Source organism: Heloderma suspectum, chromosome 2, assembly GCF_057233095.1.
Source record: "Heloderma suspectum isolate Gila_16-S chromosome 2, 16-S_ref, whole genome shotgun sequence".
NCBI lineage: Eukaryota > Metazoa > Chordata > Lepidosauria > Squamata > Helodermatidae > Heloderma > Heloderma suspectum.
Window position 1 is genome coordinate 27,859,771 of NC_139459.1, and position 18,663 is coordinate 27,878,433.

General features: G+C 45.3%; 1 protein-coding gene across 16 annotated transcripts in view; it reads right to left on the bottom strand.

The window, feature by feature from the left end:
* The window catches only part of CPLANE1 (ciliogenesis and planar polarity effector complex subunit 1), a 112,138-nt gene extending 94,244 nt beyond the window's left edge, over positions 1 to 17,894 (bottom strand). For 11 of the 16 annotated variants that reach the window (XR_014787574.1, XR_014787575.1, XM_084833077.1 and 8 more), the window contains exons 1-6: positions 17,806 to 17,894; positions 8,049 to 8,186; positions 7,232 to 7,367; positions 6,779 to 6,898; positions 5,970 to 6,196; positions 563 to 657 (exon numbers count right to left, since the gene is read on the bottom strand). Coding sequence is in view for 14 of the 16 variants with exons in the window: in XM_084833077.1 (XP_084689203.1) it covers positions 563 to 657; positions 5,970 to 6,196; positions 6,779 to 6,898; positions 7,232 to 7,367; positions 8,049 to 8,129 (659 nt within the window). In the remaining 2 variants the exon portion in view is untranslated. Of the gene's footprint in view, positions 1 to 562; positions 658 to 1,821; positions 1,905 to 2,150; positions 2,595 to 2,917; positions 3,009 to 5,969; positions 6,197 to 6,778; positions 6,899 to 7,231; positions 7,368 to 8,048; positions 8,187 to 17,805 lie in introns of those variants that run through there. The other 5 variants (XM_084833070.1, XM_084833073.1, XM_084833080.1 and 2 more) reach the window with 5 other exon arrangements.
* Positions 17,895 to 18,663: the final 769 nt, after the last annotated feature.

Consider the following 18,663-nt stretch of genomic DNA (forward strand, 5'->3'; position numbering starts at 1 on the left):
AGCACTAAACTATGGTTTAGTTAAGCAGTATACATTATGACCTGGTTTGCACAACATGACAGCCCATCGTGGCTCAATTTACCCATGGCTTAAATAACCCATGTCTTGTTTGAGGGTTACTTGAGGGTTGTCTAACCCTCAAACAATCCCTGCCGCCTGGGTTCTCATGACCAGACAAGCCATAGCAAGCCAGGCACCCATGGGTGCCATGCAAAAATGGAGCCTGTGGGCTCCCAGCATAATGAAAGCCCACCCCCCCACACATGGGTAAATTAGCTCACGGTGGGCTGTCATGACCTGCAAACAGGCCCTATACATATAAAACAAACAAAGCGTCTTGTGGCACCTTAACAAACTTTCGTTATTTTTACTTTTTAACAAACTAACACAGCTACCCTCTGGAAAACACATACATATAAAACATCCAGATTCATGCATATGGAAGCATTTTCATTCATTAAACTATCTCTATGCTATTCAAATCATTTGGTAGCAAACAATCAATTTTTAATATTAGGACGCATAGATCTGTGTTACAATTTAATAAATGTTTTAAACTTACCTTGCATTCTCCTGCCACTTGATTTCCAAAAATGTAAGCATCAAATGCTCCTCAGAACAAAATGCAAAAGAACACAAGCAGCAGTCCCCAAGCATCTGCCAATGAATCAGAATAATGTTTAATAACTTGGCTTAAATGTATGCAATGATTAATATACAAACTATGCTTTAAGTCCTAATTATCTGAAAATTATTCCTATTTTACCAGTGATTGGTAAAACATGAAGCAGCTGGCTAAATAGAAAAGGAAATTCTTACTGTGATTTCTGGAGGGCATTTATTTGCCTCTTCAGTCCAGTACTTGATATGGGGTGGTGTTTTAGGACTTCTGCCTCCGCCGTATATGTTGGGTGTAGGTAGTTTCCTGTGATTAAATTTTGTCTCTCTTGATAATTTTTGACTTATCAAAATTAGTGTCTTTGAAGATGGTTGGTTTTTTGTTTTTTTTGCTGGCATGTTGCCAGGAGTTATAGTGTTAACATATATTCTGTAATTCCTTCTTTTTGGACGTAGTAGGGTTTTTTACTTTTCCAGTACTGGTCTGGAGTAGAAGGATATCCCTCCCTCTGGAAGAGATAGCAAGACGTTGGCCCTGACTACTGACGGAAGAGGAGGGGCTATCTCAAAGAATAAAGAGTGATGAAAGCCTTCCAGGAGTCAGGGCCAACGTCTTGTCATCTCCTCTAGGAAGAGGGATATCTCTCTACTCCAGACCAGTACTGGAAAAGCAAAAAAACCCTACTATGTCCAAAAAGAAGGAACTACATAATATATGTTAACACTGTAACTCCTGGCAACATGCCAGCAAAAAAAAAAAGCCTTCAAACACACTAACGTGAGAAGTCAAAAATTATCAGCAGAGACAAAAATTAATCCCAGGAAACTACCTACCACTCAACATATATGGTGGAGGCAGAAATCCTAAAATACCACCCCATATCAAGTACTGGAATGAAGAGGCAGACAAATGCCCTCCAAGAGTCCTGGAAACAGGAATTCATGATGAGAATCTCCTTTTTTCCAGGACTCGGGCGGGGGGGGGGGGCATTCATCATTCTTTATCCTTCGGGATATACAAGAGCACTGCCATCTGAGGGTGGGAGTCCAGTTAAAAATCTCAAACCTGCACAACCCTTTGCAACACCCTTCTATCAAAAGCTGCATCAGCAGAAGAGAATTTATCAACCTTATAGTGCTTAGAGAAGGTATGTACAGAGGCCCAAGTGGCAGCCCTACAAATCTCTTCTATGGAGGACCTACCCCACAGTTCAGCAGATGTAGCTACCTCCTGGACAGAATGAACGGCCACCCCTTGAAGATGTCAGTTCCCCAAGACCAATATATGCCAGATGAATGTGCTCCCTAAGCCATCTCGAAATGGTTGTCCCTGACACCTTCTTGCCAAAGGATGCATCCATAAAGAACAAAAACAATGATTCAAACTTCCTATTTGCAGCTGTCCTGTCTAAACAGAAATGGAGAGCTCTTCTAATATCAAGCATATGCCAGTTCTTTTCCTGCTGATGTTTTGGCTTAGGGCAGAAAGATGATAGAACCTCCTCCTGGGACATATGGAAAACTGGATTTACCTTGGGAATAGAAGTTGTATCAGGGTGGAGAACCAACTTGCCATTGTGGAAAACACGCAACTGTGGATTAGAGGTCAATGCCACCAACTTCATTCCCCTGCGTGCAGATGTCACAGCCACTTGAAAAACCATTTTCAAGGTAAGAATTCTAAAAGGGATTTTATCTATAAGCTCAAAAGGTACCCCCATAAGTGCTGTAAGAAACCAATTTAAATTCCATGAAGGAAACCTATGGATAGTTGGAGGATTCAGCAATGTTGCCCCTTTTAGGAACTGGCGGACATGGAGATGGGAAGACAGACTCACTCGGCCTCTACACCCAAAAACACTATTCAGGGCTGCTGCCTGCCATTTCAGGGTGTTCATACTCAGCCCTTTTGATAGATCTCCCTGTAGGAAATCCAGGATATCCTGAACCTGCCCCTAAGGATTCTTTTACTTGCACTTACACCACAACAGTAATGCCCTCCAAGTGTTGGAGTGTACCCAATTAGTGGCAGGCTTATGTGGGCCCAGGAGAGTAGCAAGGACCACCTGGAAATAGTCCAGCCCCCCTAACTATTGCTGCTCAGCCTCCAGGCTGTCAGATGAAACATCTGAGGGTGTTCACTGGTCCCTGGGTAAGAAGGTTCACCCTGGTGGGAAGCCTCCAGCCCTGCTATAACAACACGTTGACCAGATCTGGAAACCAAGGTCTCCTTGGCCAGCATGGCGCCACCATTTGTCTTCCCTCTTGGTGGTAGGAAGCATCCTGGCTTTGTCCTTACCTTCCGCAGGGACTTTTTCACAGGATTCTCTGAACAGCTTTGCACCAGTGAAAGGAGAGCTAGCTAGTCTGGCCTGTGAATCTGGGTCAACGTCCCAGCTGCACAGTCATATGTTTCTGCATACTACCACATTAATTGCCATGGCCCTGGATTGGGCATGAATAGCATCCATAGAAGAGTCAGCCAGCAACGCAGCTTGGTGTATAATCTTCTGCAGCCCATCCTTCACCAGTTTGGGAACAGATTCCATTGCACCCAGATATAGACTGCTCTGGAAAACATGGGAGTTTGTGGCAGATGCTCAGAAGGCTGTTGCAGAAGCCTTAAAATCCTTGCGGAGTACCGTCTCCACGCGCTTATCACATGGGTCCCATGGACCGTCTTCTCTATCTGCTGGATTAGCTGCGCTAGAGGTGAATGCACCACTGGAGCATCAACCAGCGGCACCTTCAGCCGATTCATAATTTCCTGAGGAACCATGTAAAGCTTGATAGCCAAGCAGCTGGATGGTCTGCACTTGTTTGGGTTGTCCCAATCTGCCTTACAAAGCTCCTTGAAGAAGGAAGGGGACTGTTAGAGGTTGTTCATCTTCTTGAGGGAAAACCACCTTAGAGAAGGCTTTGTGTCTTCCTCCCCCTCCAGGTTCTGATCCCCTGTGAGCTGGATGGCCCTGCAGGCATGGGCCAGCAATACTGGGAACAGCTCTGTCTGGAAAACCTGTTGACCCTGGGGAGTCACTGGTGTCAAATCCTCCTCTGACAGTTCACCCTCTTCCTTAGGATCAAAGTCAGATTGGACATCTGAAGCATCTAGAGAAAGTTGTGAAAGCACCCTGGAGTCTGCTCTGTTGTGGGCCACCCCAAGGGAGGGGACTTATGCTTGTGTGCCCTGGAGCTGGGGGAAGGTGTCTTACCCTGTGAGTCTGATGGCTCTTGCGCCATCATTGTACACATTTCCCTCCTTTTTTCCTTGCTAGATTGTGGCCTCGACTCAGACGATGAGGGCTGTCTAAAGGATGGACTTCTAGATGAAGAAGAGCGGGATCTGCACCCCCTCTTGTGCTTATGCCTTGATTTGCTGTGACTACGCTTGCATTTTTTCTTCCCCTTATGGGGTTTCTTATGGGGGAGGTTGATCTGGTGGAGGATACCCAGTCAGTCCACACCCCTGGCCTCATGGCCCCCCCTTACCTCCTTGAGGACTAAGGCTTGCACACACTGTAGAAACTCAGGATCGGCCCTGTCCCTACTCAAGTCGGGGGGGGGGGAGGGGAAGAATAATTACTCACCTCCTCCACTGCCCTGAGAAACTCCTCTGGCACCATGCAGTTCTGGCCATCATTGATGTTGGTAGCCATTTCGCTCATGCTGTTGAGGCACTTGGCCTCCATCCCCGTCCCAGCTGGTGCGGAGGAGGAAAGACATGTTCTCCTGTCTGCCTGCCCTGTGAGGACAAGAGGTGGCAGGGCCCACTGCTTCCTGGCAGACTCACAGAGCAGCAACTTTGGCAGCAGCGTGCGGCCTACTGTCTGAGGAAAAAGGGCAGGAAAACACCAAATGTTGCCCTACTGCAGCCCCGGTGGCGAGGTGGGGGAGGTCACAGCGAGAATAACACTTCTTCCTTTGTGCCTTTGAAGAGGCCCCACCACAAACTAGTCCATGTAGGGAAGGGCTGGGAGAGGGAGTGGAGGAGACTCCACAGCTAAAATAAAAATTAAAAAGACACAGAGATCACAGAGCTTACCAGAGGCCCTGCTGTACTGCCAGAGGGCAGGGATGGTCTGGAGAAGAGGGATATCCCTCCCACTAGAGGAGATGGCAAGACCCTGGCCCTGCCTACTGACAGAGGAGGAAGGGCTATCCCAAAAGATAAAGAATGATGAATGCCCTCCGTGAGACCTGGGAAATGTATGCTTTCACATTTTATCCCTTGAAAATTCAAGCTACAAGTATACTGAACTGTGTTGTGTTTGCAGTATAATTGTTCTAAAGTGTTATGGAAGGATCCTAAGACCTGTTGCCTGGGAAAAGGCATGCAAAGTATAGGGCATATTTACTGCTGTCCCATGCACAAACTACAGTGACACACACTGAGTCAGTTCACACATCATGGTGGCAAATCATGGGCTAATTAATCATGGGTTAATTAGCCCATGATTTGCTGGGATGCGTGCACTTACTGTAAACAACCTTTGATCAGAGGTTGTCAGTATACCATGTGAACCCAGACCGATGGGTTATGTAAGGGCTGTTGTTGAGATTAACCCAACAACAAACTATGGGCTAACTGCTGGATTGTTTAGCCCTACACAACCCATAGGTCCGGGTTTGCATGGCACTCTGACAACCTCCAGTCATGCCAATCGGAGGTTGTTCATAGAAGCCAAATGCTCACAGATGGCACATGTCCCTGCAAACTGTGGGTTAAATAACCCATGATTTGCATAACCCATGATTTGCTGCTATGATGTGTGAACCAGGTTACTTGCTGCAGGCAAACTGCTGCCACGAAATGTTAGAAACAAGCTCTCGGACATTCGTGTGTCACAAGTGGGATCTGCAACAAATATTACAGTGTGGAGGGCTTCCTGTTCAGGATTCCAGCCATTCCATTCCATTACTCCCTATTTTCCACACACATGCGCAGTCAGCATTCTGTGGCCACTCAGTCCTCATTGGGCTGTTTGGTTTTTTCCCCCACCCTCCACCTTAGGGTTTTTTTCCCCTAACCTTTTTGTCCTTCTGCAAATCTCAGGGCTTCCCAAGCCTCCTGATATCTCCCTCTTGTGCACGGATGGTGCTGTTCTGGCTACATAAACAGCACCACTCACAGTCTGAGTACTGGAAATAGTGGGAATTATTCAGTCATACTGTACAACCAAAACCTCAATATTAAGAACTTTTACTCACTTAAATTAGTTGATAACAAATATGCAATGTCTTTCCACAATTATCAGAATTACAAGGTTGATACCAGAAAGTTCACTACACATTTTATAGACTGTTTATTGAATCTTGGTAAACATCTAGATGAGACTTATTTTATATTTTACCTCATTTTTTATAAAATCAGCACTCACTGCAGTTTCTTTGTCTTCAATGGATGGCAACACAATAGATGCTTCAGGAATAATTTGTGACCACTGTCCCATGACTGGATTTTTAGATGGTGTACTTTTACATTCTATGCTTTCCCACAGAAAAACACAGACAGTTGGAGTAGTGAGAAGCACCTTATTTCCATCACCGGAAACATATAGGTACAATCTCATAGAACATTCTGGAAAATAATGTTGCGTTAGAACAGCTTCTCAATCTTCACATTCTCTATGTGAAATATTTTGATAGCATACTAGCTGTCATCAGAATCTACTGAAAGTAATTCTTTATTGTATCAAAGTCAACAAACACAAAACAAAGATTAAACCTGCAATGTAGTACATGTTTTATCCTAGAACTAGAATCTCTCCCCACACTGCATTAATAAGTAGGACAGCCTATTAGTGGTATTTCTCAATAAGGTATATCAGCTTTCCCCAGCCTGGTGCCCTCCAAATGTTTTGAACCAACTCCCATCAATCCCAGCCATCATGGTCAATGGTCAGGATTGTTGAGAGTTGTAGTCCAAAACATATAGAGGGCACCAGGCTGGGGAAGGCTGCTATATATGCTAAGGTTTAGCTTAACAAGTCTTTATTTCTGTCATCAAAACTAATTATTATTACATAATCCCAGAATTTATGAATAAATCACACATATTCATTTTCATTTATTAACCTTTAAGCAAAATATTTGATAATTTTTAAAAAATAGAACAGAAAAAAGAATAGTTTCAACAAGTATATTAACTGAATACTCCTACCTTGTGCTGCTATAACGACTTTCTGAGATTCTTCAACTGCTGGGACAGTTTTTATAATGTCTTCGTCTTTGTTCCAAAGAAAGAGCTCTCCTGTTTTAAGTATCCCTGCCAACCAAGCTCCTGTTTGAATAAGGAGATGTTTAAAAACATTGCAACATTTTAGATAAACAGCACACTCCTATGCATATTTACTGAGAAATAAGTCCCATTGCATTTACGTAGGCTTACTCCCAGGTAAATGTACATAGGAATGCATTGTAATTTTTTTCACTTTGATCCCACTTGATTAATAGCTTTAGATCAAGAGTATGCTTATGACAAGCAAAAGGTTCGACAGTACCAGTGCAAGCTATTAGAGAACATGTACATTTTTATTGTTAGAAACATAGTTTAATTTAAATAAATTCAAAAAAATATAATCACAGTTCAACTTCTTAAGTGCTAATACTTAACCATTTCTTGATGTTGTTAAGACAACAACATTCTTCAGCAAGGGATATAACAGTGGAATCTTCTTCTTTGTCCTTCCCGAAAGCAGGTTAATTTCATTAATGTTTTTGTCATCTAAAAGAAAAACAGCCTCCTTTTCCTATTATTAAAAAAAAGTGTCAGTCTTTTATCCAAGAATCTACTTTCTAGTTTTTCCTGAAAATTAATGCCTAACTAAACACAACTATTGTCCTAGAGTTACAGAGATAGCACAAAATTAAATGTCAACATAATGTGTGCAATCCAAAACCTCATGTGTAGGTGTGACCAGACCCTTGCTGGTCATGCCTACAAAATGAAATGCTCCACGTGTTCATGAAAATTCCACACTGTCCAAATTGACTTTTTCCTTGTCACAGAAAAGATGTGGCATGGAAGCACCCATGCACATGGGGTACTGAGGACACTAGAGCTCCCAGATCATGGTTAATGTCTTTTGATATATGGAAGCAAATAATATGAAAAGTAGAATTAATAATATAGAATTCCTAAACACACACACAATTTATTTGATAGGTGAGCAGTAGTCCTGTAGTCCTAAGCGACAGTTGTAGCAATAATGGCATTGTATTTCCTCAGAAACCTCTATCTTTGCTACTGTTCTCTGAATAATGACTTATTTGCTAATATAATAAAATCTAGGCTAAAATCTAATAAAGATTAAGCACTTTTTAAGTCATATTCATTTCAGTAAGGAATCTTAACTCCTTACTGAATTGTACGTCAATTGTATGTCAGTTGTGTCCCCACTGTACGTCATATAAAAATAACAAATGATTACCTGTCCCAGCCAAGTAATTCGAGGCCATGGTTTCTTTTGCTTGATACATGTAGAGGCTAGAACTTCTAATTTAATTTCCATGATCACAAAGCAGTAGGGTAGCCATAAAACTTGTCATCAATGAAAGTCTGCAAAAACCTGTTAAAAGTATTTAGGTATTAAGATATTCAGACCTGAGGAACAACTTCTATGATATTTACATATTATAAAAAGGAATTCTTTTGAAATAAAATGCAATTATTAGTTGTCACACTACTTATTTTTATTTATTTATTTATTTATTTCATTTCTATACCGCCCAATAGCCGAAGCTCTCTGGGCGGTTCACAAAAATTAAAACCAAACAGCACACAATAAAACAATTTAAAATATATAGAACATTAAAACCACAGTATAACAATACAACCACAATAAAACAATTTAAAATATACAGAACATTAAAACCACAATATAACAATACAACCACAATAAAACCTAGCAGCAGTGGAGTTTAAATACAGATTTAAAACACCAAAGCTAAAAGTCTAGAAAGCTAAAACGTTAAAATGCCTGGGAAAATAAAAAGGTCTTCACCTGGCGCCGAAAGGAATACAATGTAGGTGCCAGGCGAACCTCACTAGGGAGCTCATTCCAGAGCCGGGGTGCCACAGCAGAAAAAGCCCTCCTCCTAGTAGCCACATGCCTCACTTCCTTTGGCAGGGGCTCACAGAGAAGGGCCGCTGACGATGATCTTAAGGTCTGGGCAGGCACATATGGGAGGAGGCGATCCTTCAGATAACCTGGCCCCAAGCCGTTAAGGGCTTTAAATGTTAATACCAGCACTTTGAATCGGGCCCGGAAATGGATTGGCAGCCAGTGCAGCTGAAAAAGTACTGGCGTAATATGAGCTCGCAGGCCAGTCCCTGTTAACAATCTTGCTGCCCTATTTTGGACCAGCTGAAGTTTCTGGACCGTTTTCAAAGGCAGCCCCACGTTTAACGCATTGCAGTAATCCAGACGAGAAGTTATCAGAGCATGGATAACTGTAGCTAGGCTGTCAAAGGGCATAGTCGGTATACCAGCCTAAGCTGATAAACAGTGCTCCGTGCCACTGAGTTCACCTGTGCCTCAAGTGACAGTTCTGGATCCAAGAGCACCCCCAAACTACGAACCTGATCCTTTAGGGGGAGTGCAGCCTCCTCCAGAACAGGTTGAATATCACCTAGCCAGGCAGACGAACCACCCACTAACAGTACCTCCATCTTGTCTGGACTGAGTTTCAGTTTATTGGCACTCATCCAGTCCATTATTGTGCCCAGGCACTGATTCAGAACAGCCACTGCCTCACCTGGGTTTGATGAGAAAGAGAGGTAGAGCTGGGTGTCATCCGCATATTGATGGCACCTCAGCCCACACCTCTGGATAACCTCCCCCAGCGGTTTCATGTAGATGTTAAACAGCATAGGGGATAAAACAGAACCCTGTGGAACCCCGTGGCACAATTGCCATGGCACAGAGCAGTAATCCCCCAGCACCACCTTCTGGAATCAGCCATCCAAGTAGGAGCGGAACCACTGTAGTGCAGTGCCTCCAACTCCCAACCCAGACAACTTATCCAGAAGGATACCATGGTCGATGGTATCGAAAGCCGCTGAGAGGTCCAGGAGAATCAACAGGGTCGCACTCCCCCTGTCCCTCTCCCGGCAGAGGTCATCCCAGAGGGTGACCAAGGCAGTTTCCGTTCCAAAACCAGGCCTGAAGCCTGATTGAAATGGATCTAGATAATCCGTTTCATTCAATAGTGCCTGGAGCTATCCTACAACCACCCACTCAAGCACCTTCCCCAGGAAGGGGATGTTGGCCACTGGCCTATAATTGTTAACATCCTCTGGGTCCAGGTTAGGCTTTTTCAGGAGTGGTCTAATTACCGTCTCTTTTAAAGCGGCAGGCACGACTCCCTCTCTCAAGGAGGAATTTACAACCTCCTGGACCCAGCTGGATATCCCCTCCTTGTTTGATTTAATAAGCCATGAAGGGCAAGGGTCAAGCACACAAGTGGTCGATCGGACTTGGCCAAGCACCTTGTCTGCATCCACAGGCCTCAGTAACTGAAACTCATCCAATAAACTGGACCAGACGGTGCTCTGAACGCCTCTACCAATGGAACTGCATTAATCGTGGTGTCCAAGTCATGACGAATCTGAGCGACTTCATCTTCAAAGTGCCTTGCAAACTTATCACAGCGTGCCACCGAGGGTTCCACCGTCTCTCTCCCTGGCCCAGAATGTAACAGGCCACGAACCACTCAGAACATGCTGAGTGTAAAAGAACTGTCTCTTTGCCACCCTCACTGCCACAGAGTAGGCTTGATAGTGGGTGTTATTAACAATGTTAATTATAATAATAATATAATAATTATTATAATTATTATAATAATTAATACATTATTAATAATGTTAATAATAACATTATTAAAGGTTTGGCAGCATTAGTGAGATCCTGTGTTCTACAGGGTCCCACTCCAGATAAACCCATATGGTGGCCCCCTTTCTTTGGAACTCCCTGCCCCTGGAGGTCAGGCAGGCACCAACATTGTCTTGCTTCTTGTGCCTCCTGAAAACAGCACTGGTCCAGGAGGCATCCCTTAACTGACGAGCCATGGTTTTATTGGTATTCTGTTTTTAAAAAGCATAATTTTAATATGGTGTTTTAAACTTCTTATCCTTTTCCTATTTTACCTTTTATGTTCACCGCTCCAAAATCCGTTTTAAATACTGTAAATAAATAAATATGGGACTGGGGTGGGGTGGGGTGGGGAGGACAATGGGCACAACAAGTGTTGAAGATTTCTTATAGTTCATACTAGCTGCTTTGCTAGCTTGTCAATGTCTGGGTGGAAACTGAGCCCATAGAGCCCCAGAGCAGTTCTGATTCTGAGGAAGAGCAACAACCCGTGGGAGAGGAGCTCGCTCATCTCTCACAGGCACAGCGGCAGGGAGAGATTCCTCCTGCCTGCATTCCTGAGAGAGATGGTGACCCTGGCAGCAAGAGAGAAGGGGATGGGGCCTTGCTGGACGCTCGGTGCAGACGCAGGGAGCGGTGCCAGATGGAGGGCGCCGAGAGGAGGCGTTCTGTTCGCTTGGCGCTAAAACAACAGTCGCGTCCGAGGACCCAAGGGTAAGAGGGAGGACCTCTCCATAGCCCATAAGTTCAGAATCTTCCCGCGGTTCTCCTTCAAACGGGGACCAACTGCCTTACCTGAAGCTTAGGCTACTCTGCTAACTACCCCAGTGCAGTTCCTTGCTTAGTTGCTGGTTATTAGCATCTGAAAGAGTTAAGTTGTAAATGGAATAAAGCCTTGGAAAGAATCCTTTTTGTCTGTGTCTTGAGTTGGTTATTGGAGGGGCCTGTAAGAGGCAGCTAGGGCGCTCTCGACAGCCAAGCTGGGAGCAATGAGAGCTAGACAGGCATCCTGGGTCCAATGACTGCAGGATCCACGGTATCTGAATGTACAGACTTACCTGTAGAGGCTGTAAAGACCTCTCTGGCACGCCTCTCCCAGCATGACCCCCTCTGCATCAGCTTTAGTTTGGCTGGGCCTTTAATAAGGTCCAGGCATGAGTGGGTTCTGTATCTCAGAATTGCACAACTAGATGCCCTGATATGAAATGGAAAGAGCATCTCACTGATGCCCCTAGCCTCAGTAGCAATGGCACCATACAAATGCTTTTTGAATACAGGCCCTGGACATGAGCAGCACATTTTACACATGGAACCTCTGGGGCTTGTTTAACTTCATGTGCCCAAACAAGCCCTAGAGACTCTGTGGGTAAAATGTGCAGCTTATGTCCAGGGTCATGTCCAAAAAGCATGTGTATAGTGCCATTGCTGCTGAGGCCAGGTGTATTGTGCCCTCCATTTGTCCAACAATAGGCTGCCCAAAAGCACGCTATTGTTTTTTTACATCCAGCTGTTTCTTAACTCCATGAGGAATAGCATATATGATAACAGTGACCACACTGGCATCTCACTAAATCATCAACGAAAAGGTGAAGGAACCAGATGATAATCTTGCAAGTGGCAAGTCACCTGTGCAGAGTAAAAACTACCTCTAGGTGACCATCAACATAAGAACATAAGAAGAGCCATGCTGGATCAAACCAAAGGCCTATATCTAAGCCATATTCTCTTCCCACCGTGGCCAGCTAGATGCCTATGGGAAGCCCACAAGCAAGACATGAGAGCAATAGCTCCCTCCCACTCATGTTCCCCAACAATTGGCACTCAGAGGCATACTGCCTCTGATACTGGAGGTAATATATAGCCATCATGACTAGTCACCATCATAGAATCATAAAATATTAGGGTTGGAAGGGGCCTATAAGACCATCGAGTCCAACCCCCTGCTCAAGGCGGGAATCCAAGTCAAAGTATCCCTGATAGATGGTTGTCCAGCCTCGTCTTGAATGCCTCTAGTGTGGGAGAGCCCACTACCTCCTTAGGTAATGGGTTCCATTGTCGTATTGCTCTAATAGTCAGGACATTTGTCCTGATGTTCAGCCAGGATCTGGCTTCCTGTAAGTTGAGCTGTAACTTATTCCATGTCCTGCCCAGTTCTTTCAGTCTCTCCTCATAGGACTTTGTTTCCAGTCCCTTGATCATCTTCGTTGCCCTCCTCTGAACTGTCTCCAGTTTATCTGCATCCTTCTTAAAGTGTGGTGCCCAGAACTGGACACAGTACTCCAGATGAGGCCTAACCAGTGCTGAGTGGAGGGGAACTAATAACCTTATTCTTCATGAATTTGTCTAAAATCGTTTCAAAGCCATCCAAGTTGACAAGCATCACCACATGTTCAAAATTACCTCACAGAGGAGATGCTCCAGCCCCATAATCATTTGGTTGATCTTCTCTGCACCTTTTCAAAATCTACAATATCCTTTTTGAGGCTGAGACACCATATTCAAAGTGTGGTTGCATCAGAGATTTGTATAAAGCCATTGTATCAGTAGTTTTATTTTTGATTCCTTTGATCCCCAACATTAAATTTGCATTTTTCACAGCAACATGGATCAATGTTTTCATTGACCTATTCATGACAATGCCAAAATCTATTTCCTGGTTAGTCACCACCAGCTCATACCTCAATTGAAACATTGGATTTTTACTCTAATGTTCATCATGTTACACTTGCCTACATTTCCCATTTTATTACCCTTTGATTCAGTTTGGAGAGATCCTTTTGGAGTTCTTGTTGTCCTGTTTTGTTTCAACAACGCTGGATAATTGGGTATCATCAGCAAACATGGCTACCTCACTGCTCACCAATACCTCCAGATCATTTATGAACAAGTTTAAAAGCACTGGCCCCAATACAAATCCTTGGTGGACCACGCTCTTTTGTTTGTTGTTACAGACTCTCAGTACAATCCTATGCATATGTACTCAGAACGTATGTACCCTTTATGTTCAATGTGGCCTCCTCCGTAGCATGTGTGTCTAGGATGCCACCTTGGTAGTTTACCCCTCTGGAATTTATAGGAAGAACCTACAAAAGCTCCAAATTACTTCATGTGGAAAAACGTTACAGAGGCACCCTTCACCCCTATATTTTGAGTTATGTTAGGTGAAGAAGAAAACGGCTTTAAAGCACACTTAAGCAGGACACACACTGTTATACATCTCTATACCCTTCACCCTACTTTATGGCTGAGATTTCACATGGTCAGCAGCTCAGCATTTTTTAGGCCCAGGGACTATTGAAAAGCCTTTTATCAATCCCCACCTCCATTTTTCTTGCTAGTGCACAAACAAGGGCAATAAACTCCCATGCACATTAGTGGCAGTAATCTTTGGAGTGATCTACATCTCCAAATATATATTAAAAATTGAAATTGAAATATATTAAACTAGGAGTGCAACAAGCTTTTTTGCCCTTGCATGATCCTGCCTCTAATCTCAAAGCAGTGCTTGAATGGAATTATGTAGTGGGATAAGAGAAAGCACTTTGCATGTTCTCAAGGGCACACAATTAATTTGTGAAAGTCACTGCCACAAGACATGGTGATGGCCACCAGCTTAGAAGGCTTTAAAGGAGGATGAGACAAGTTCATGGAGACTAGATCTATTAACCATGAGATGCAAAAAAGCATTTTGAACAGCATATCGCTAACAACATGAAGGCCAAAAATAAAGAATTCTTGGAGGGAGCAATCGTATGGCTACTAGACACTGTCTAGAGGGCCATAGGATATGCTCTTTTCTGGGAACCGACCTCGGAGCCTGTGCTCTGAGGTCGGTTTCTGGAAATCCAACCTCCCCCCTTGTCTGCATTGCCTCAGAGGCAGCGCGGAGAAGCCCCATCCTCTGTGCTCGGAAGACAAGCACAGAGTGCCTGAAAAGGGGAATTCCGGGGAGGGGGGGGGTTCCGGGGGGGGCGTTCCGGGGCAGGGAGAGCGGACCTACTCATACGACACATCCAATGTGTCGGCCCCCCCACTGCTAGACAGCCGAAAACAGCTGTCCAGCAAAAAATAACAAGGCAGGAGAGGCGTAGAGGGAACGATCCCTCCCATGCCTCTCCTGCCTTGCTTAGGATAGGCGGTCGCCTCCGAGTTTGGAGGTGGCTGCCTATCTAGTTAGGATTGCGCCCTAAATATATCAGAAGCAGAAACCCAGCTTGGGAGGCAGTTGGACCATTGGATGACAATGGAAAGGACTACTGAAGGAGGACAAGGAGATTGCAGAGAAGCTGAATGAATTCTTTTCATCTGTCTTCACTGCAGAAGATATAGAACAGATACCTGTGCCTGAACTGATGTTTTCAGGAAGGGAGTCTGAGGAACTGAGGCAAATAGTGGTGACAAAAGATGAAGTTCTCAACCTTAATGATAAACTGAAAGCAAATAAATCACCAGGCCCATATGGTATCCATCTTAGAGTTATGAAAGAACTCAAATATGAAATTGCTGAGCTTCTAACCCAAATATGCCACATGTCCCCAAGATTAGCCTCTATACTAGAGGACTGGAAGATGGCCAACGTAACACCAGTTTTCAAAAAGGGATCCAGGAGGGATCCGGGAAACTACAGGCCAGTTAGCTTAACGTCTGTTCCCGGTAAATTGGTTGAAGGCATTATTAAAGATAAAACTAGTAAGCGTATAGAAGGACAAGCCCTGCTGAAAAAGAATCAACACGGCTTGTGCAAAGGTAAGTCCTGTCTCACTAACCTTTTAGAGTTCTTAGAGGGTGTCAAAAACATGTACACAGGGGTGATTGGTAGACATTGTTTACTTGGTCCTCCACAAGGTTTTTGACAAAGTCCTTCACCAAAGACTCCTGAGCAAACTTAGCAGTCATGGAATAATAGGACAGATCCTCTTATGGTTCAGTAACTGGTTAAAGAACAGAAAGCAGAGAGTAGGATTAAATAGTAAATTCTCCCAATGGAAGGAAGTAAATAGTGGGGTACCACACGTACCTATATTAGGACCAATGCTTTTCAACCTGTTCATAAGCGATCTGGAATTAGGAGTGAGCAGTGAAGTGGCCAGGTTTGCAGAAGACACCAAATTATTTAGGGTGGTTAAAACAAAAAGGGATTGTGAAGAGCTCCAAAAGGACCTCTCCAAACTGGGAGAATGGGAATCTAAATGACAAATGCAGTTCAGTGTAAGCAAGTGTAAAGTGATACACGTTGGGGAAAAAATCCCAACTACCAGTATAGCCTGATGGGACCTGAGCTAGCGGTGACCATCCAGGAAAGAGATCTTGGAGTTGTGGCAGACAGCTCGATGACAATGTGGCTGCTGTAAAAAGGGCAAACTCCATGTTAGGCATAATTAGAAAAGGAATTGAGAATAAAACTGCCAATATCATATTGCCCTTATACAAATCTATGATGCGACCACACTTGGAATATTGTATACAGTTCTGGTCACCGCCCCTAATAAAGATATTGTAGACCTGAAAAAAGTGCAGAAAAGGGCAACTAAAATGATCAAGGGGCTGGAGCATCTCCCCTATGAGAGAAGGTTACAACAGCTGTGACTGTTTATCTTGGAAAAAAGGAAGGTACGGGGAGACATGATAGAGGTCTAGAAAATTATGCATGGTGTGGAGAATGCAGACAGGGAGTCATTTTTCTCCCTCTCTCAAAATACTAGAACCTGGGGTCACCCTATGAAGCTGATTGGTGAGAGATTCAGGACAGATAAAAAGTACTTCTTCACACAGTGCATAGTTAAACTATGGAATTTGCTACCACAGGATGTAATGATGGCCACCAATTTGGACAGCTTTAAAAGGGGGTTAGACAAATTCCTGGAGGAAAAGGCTATCAATGGCTACTAGTCCTGATAGCTATGTGCTACCTCCAGTACCAGAGGCAGTGAGGATATGTACACGAGTTGCTGGGGAATATGGGTGGGAGGGTGCTATTGCGTTCATGCCCTGATTGTGGGTTCCCGGTCAACAGCTGGTTGGCCATTGTGTGAAAAGAATGCTAGACTAGATGGACCCTGGGTCTGATCCAGTATGGTCTTCTGATGTTCTGATGTTCTTAGCCATGATGGTTAAATGGTACTTCCAGATTCAGAGGCCAGATGCTAATGGATGCTAATTGCTGGGAAGCAACAGGAAGAGAAAGCTATTATGCCCTGCTTGTGGAGTTTCCGAAGGCATCTGGCTGGCAAGGAGCAAAAAGCTTGACTAGATGGACTCTTGATCTGACCCAGCAAGAATCTTCTTATGTTGTCAAGTTCCAGAGGGGTAGCTTTGTCAATCTGTTCCAGCAGCAGCAACAAAACTACTCTGAGAATTGTGATCACAGTGGAAAGCCAGGGTAACAACAAGCACAAAAATAAAACACTAACCAATTTTGTGCAGCCGACTGTAGGCCACAAAAGCTATTTAACTGGCACACTTATATCCCACCTTCCCCCCAAGGAGCTCAAGGTGGCATACATGATTCGCCTTTCTCCTGCACACAATTTTATCCTCACAAGAACTCTGCGAGGTAAGTTAGGCTCAAAATTACGTCCAGCCCTTGGTCACGCAGTGAGCTTCATGGTTGAGTAGGGATTTGAGCCTGGATCTCCCTCTCCAATACTACATCACACTGATGCCGGAACAGCACAATCCTCTGCATTTTCACCTAGAAGTACGTCTCACTGTGTTCAATGGGGCTGACTCCCAGGTAAGCGCGTGGAAGACTGCAGCATACATCTTTCAGGGCGCAATCCTATGAGTTTTAAGTCTTTCAGGGTGCAATCCTAGGCATGGTTAGTCAGAAAACAGTCCTACAACTCGGGCATTCTGGGAGTTATAGGGCTTTTGTTTGCTTGTTCGTTTAAACATGTACCGGATCGTGCCCTCAGACGCTTCGTTAAGCGGCCACAGGCAGCCAGCCAGCCAGCCAGCCTGCCTGCCTTTATTTTTTATGCCCAAGGGCAAAAGCGGGACTCGGAGGAGGGCCCACAAAACCCGCGGCTGGTCCCGGGAGCGCCTAGAAGCAGGGCAAGCAAGAGGGCAGCTCCATCCCTTCTCGCCGCTGCGTGGTCGGGAAGAAGCTCGCCCTCAGCCGGCGCCGCGACCCTGCCGCCCCCGCCTTCCCCCAGCCCGGTGCCGGGAGAGAGAAGCCGCCAACCAGCTTTGCCTGCCCGCTCCCCCCTCGGGACTGATGGGTCGGCCTCTCCGCGGCCAAAGGTCTTTCCAATGAGGTGAGGGCTGGGGAAGCAAACTACCCTTCCGTCCCCTCCGAGGGCGCCCGCGGACCCACCGTGTGCGTCGAGCCGCCGCCGCGCGCCGCCGCCTCCTCAACGGCAATTTTGCCTTGCGGCCCCAACAGCTGCCGAGCTCCCAGCCAGGAGGGGCGCGGCGGAAAGCGCGACCAAGCGCGCATGCGTACCACGGTGACGGTCCAACGGCAGAGGGCGGGGCGGAGGGAGAAGCGGCTTCCCTCCCCTCCCCCAACTCCTTGCGTCGCGTAACTCGCGACTTCCCGGCGTAGTTGCTTGACCCGGGCTGGGACTGGTCATCTCGTCAGAACTCCCACACGGGGGGGTAGGTCACCCACAGTGGAGGCTGGTGGCTCCAATGTCGGTGGGGCACTGAATCCGTTCTGGGTTTCAGTCAGAACTCTAAAGGAGCTCTTCAAGGTGCTGAACCTATTTTGGGGTTAGGGTTCAGAACCTTGGACAGCTCCTTTAGCAGTCTGACTGAAGCCCAGAGCGGATTTACCGCCCCAGTGACTTCGGAGCCACCAGCGTCCACTGGTCATGCAGAAACAATAGTCTTATGTGCCGCCTTAAAGACCAAACACATTTATTTGGGTATGCAAGGGTATCAAAAGGCAGTTCTCCCCCCCAACATGTTCCTGCTGGGAACCTTAGGCCATCTTTAGAGGCCCTCCTCCAGATGCCCCCACCAAAGGAAGCTCAGGGGGTGGCTATAAGAGAGAGAGCCTTGTCAGTGGTGGCACCTCACTTATGGAACACGGTCCTGCAAGAGGTTTGCCTGGCACCTAAATGATCTTTTTGGCACCAAGGAAAGACCTTTCTTTTCTCCCAGGCATGTTAGAATTACTTCTAGGTTATCATGGCTGTTTTATCAGTGCCTGTGCTGTTTACTGTTTTGC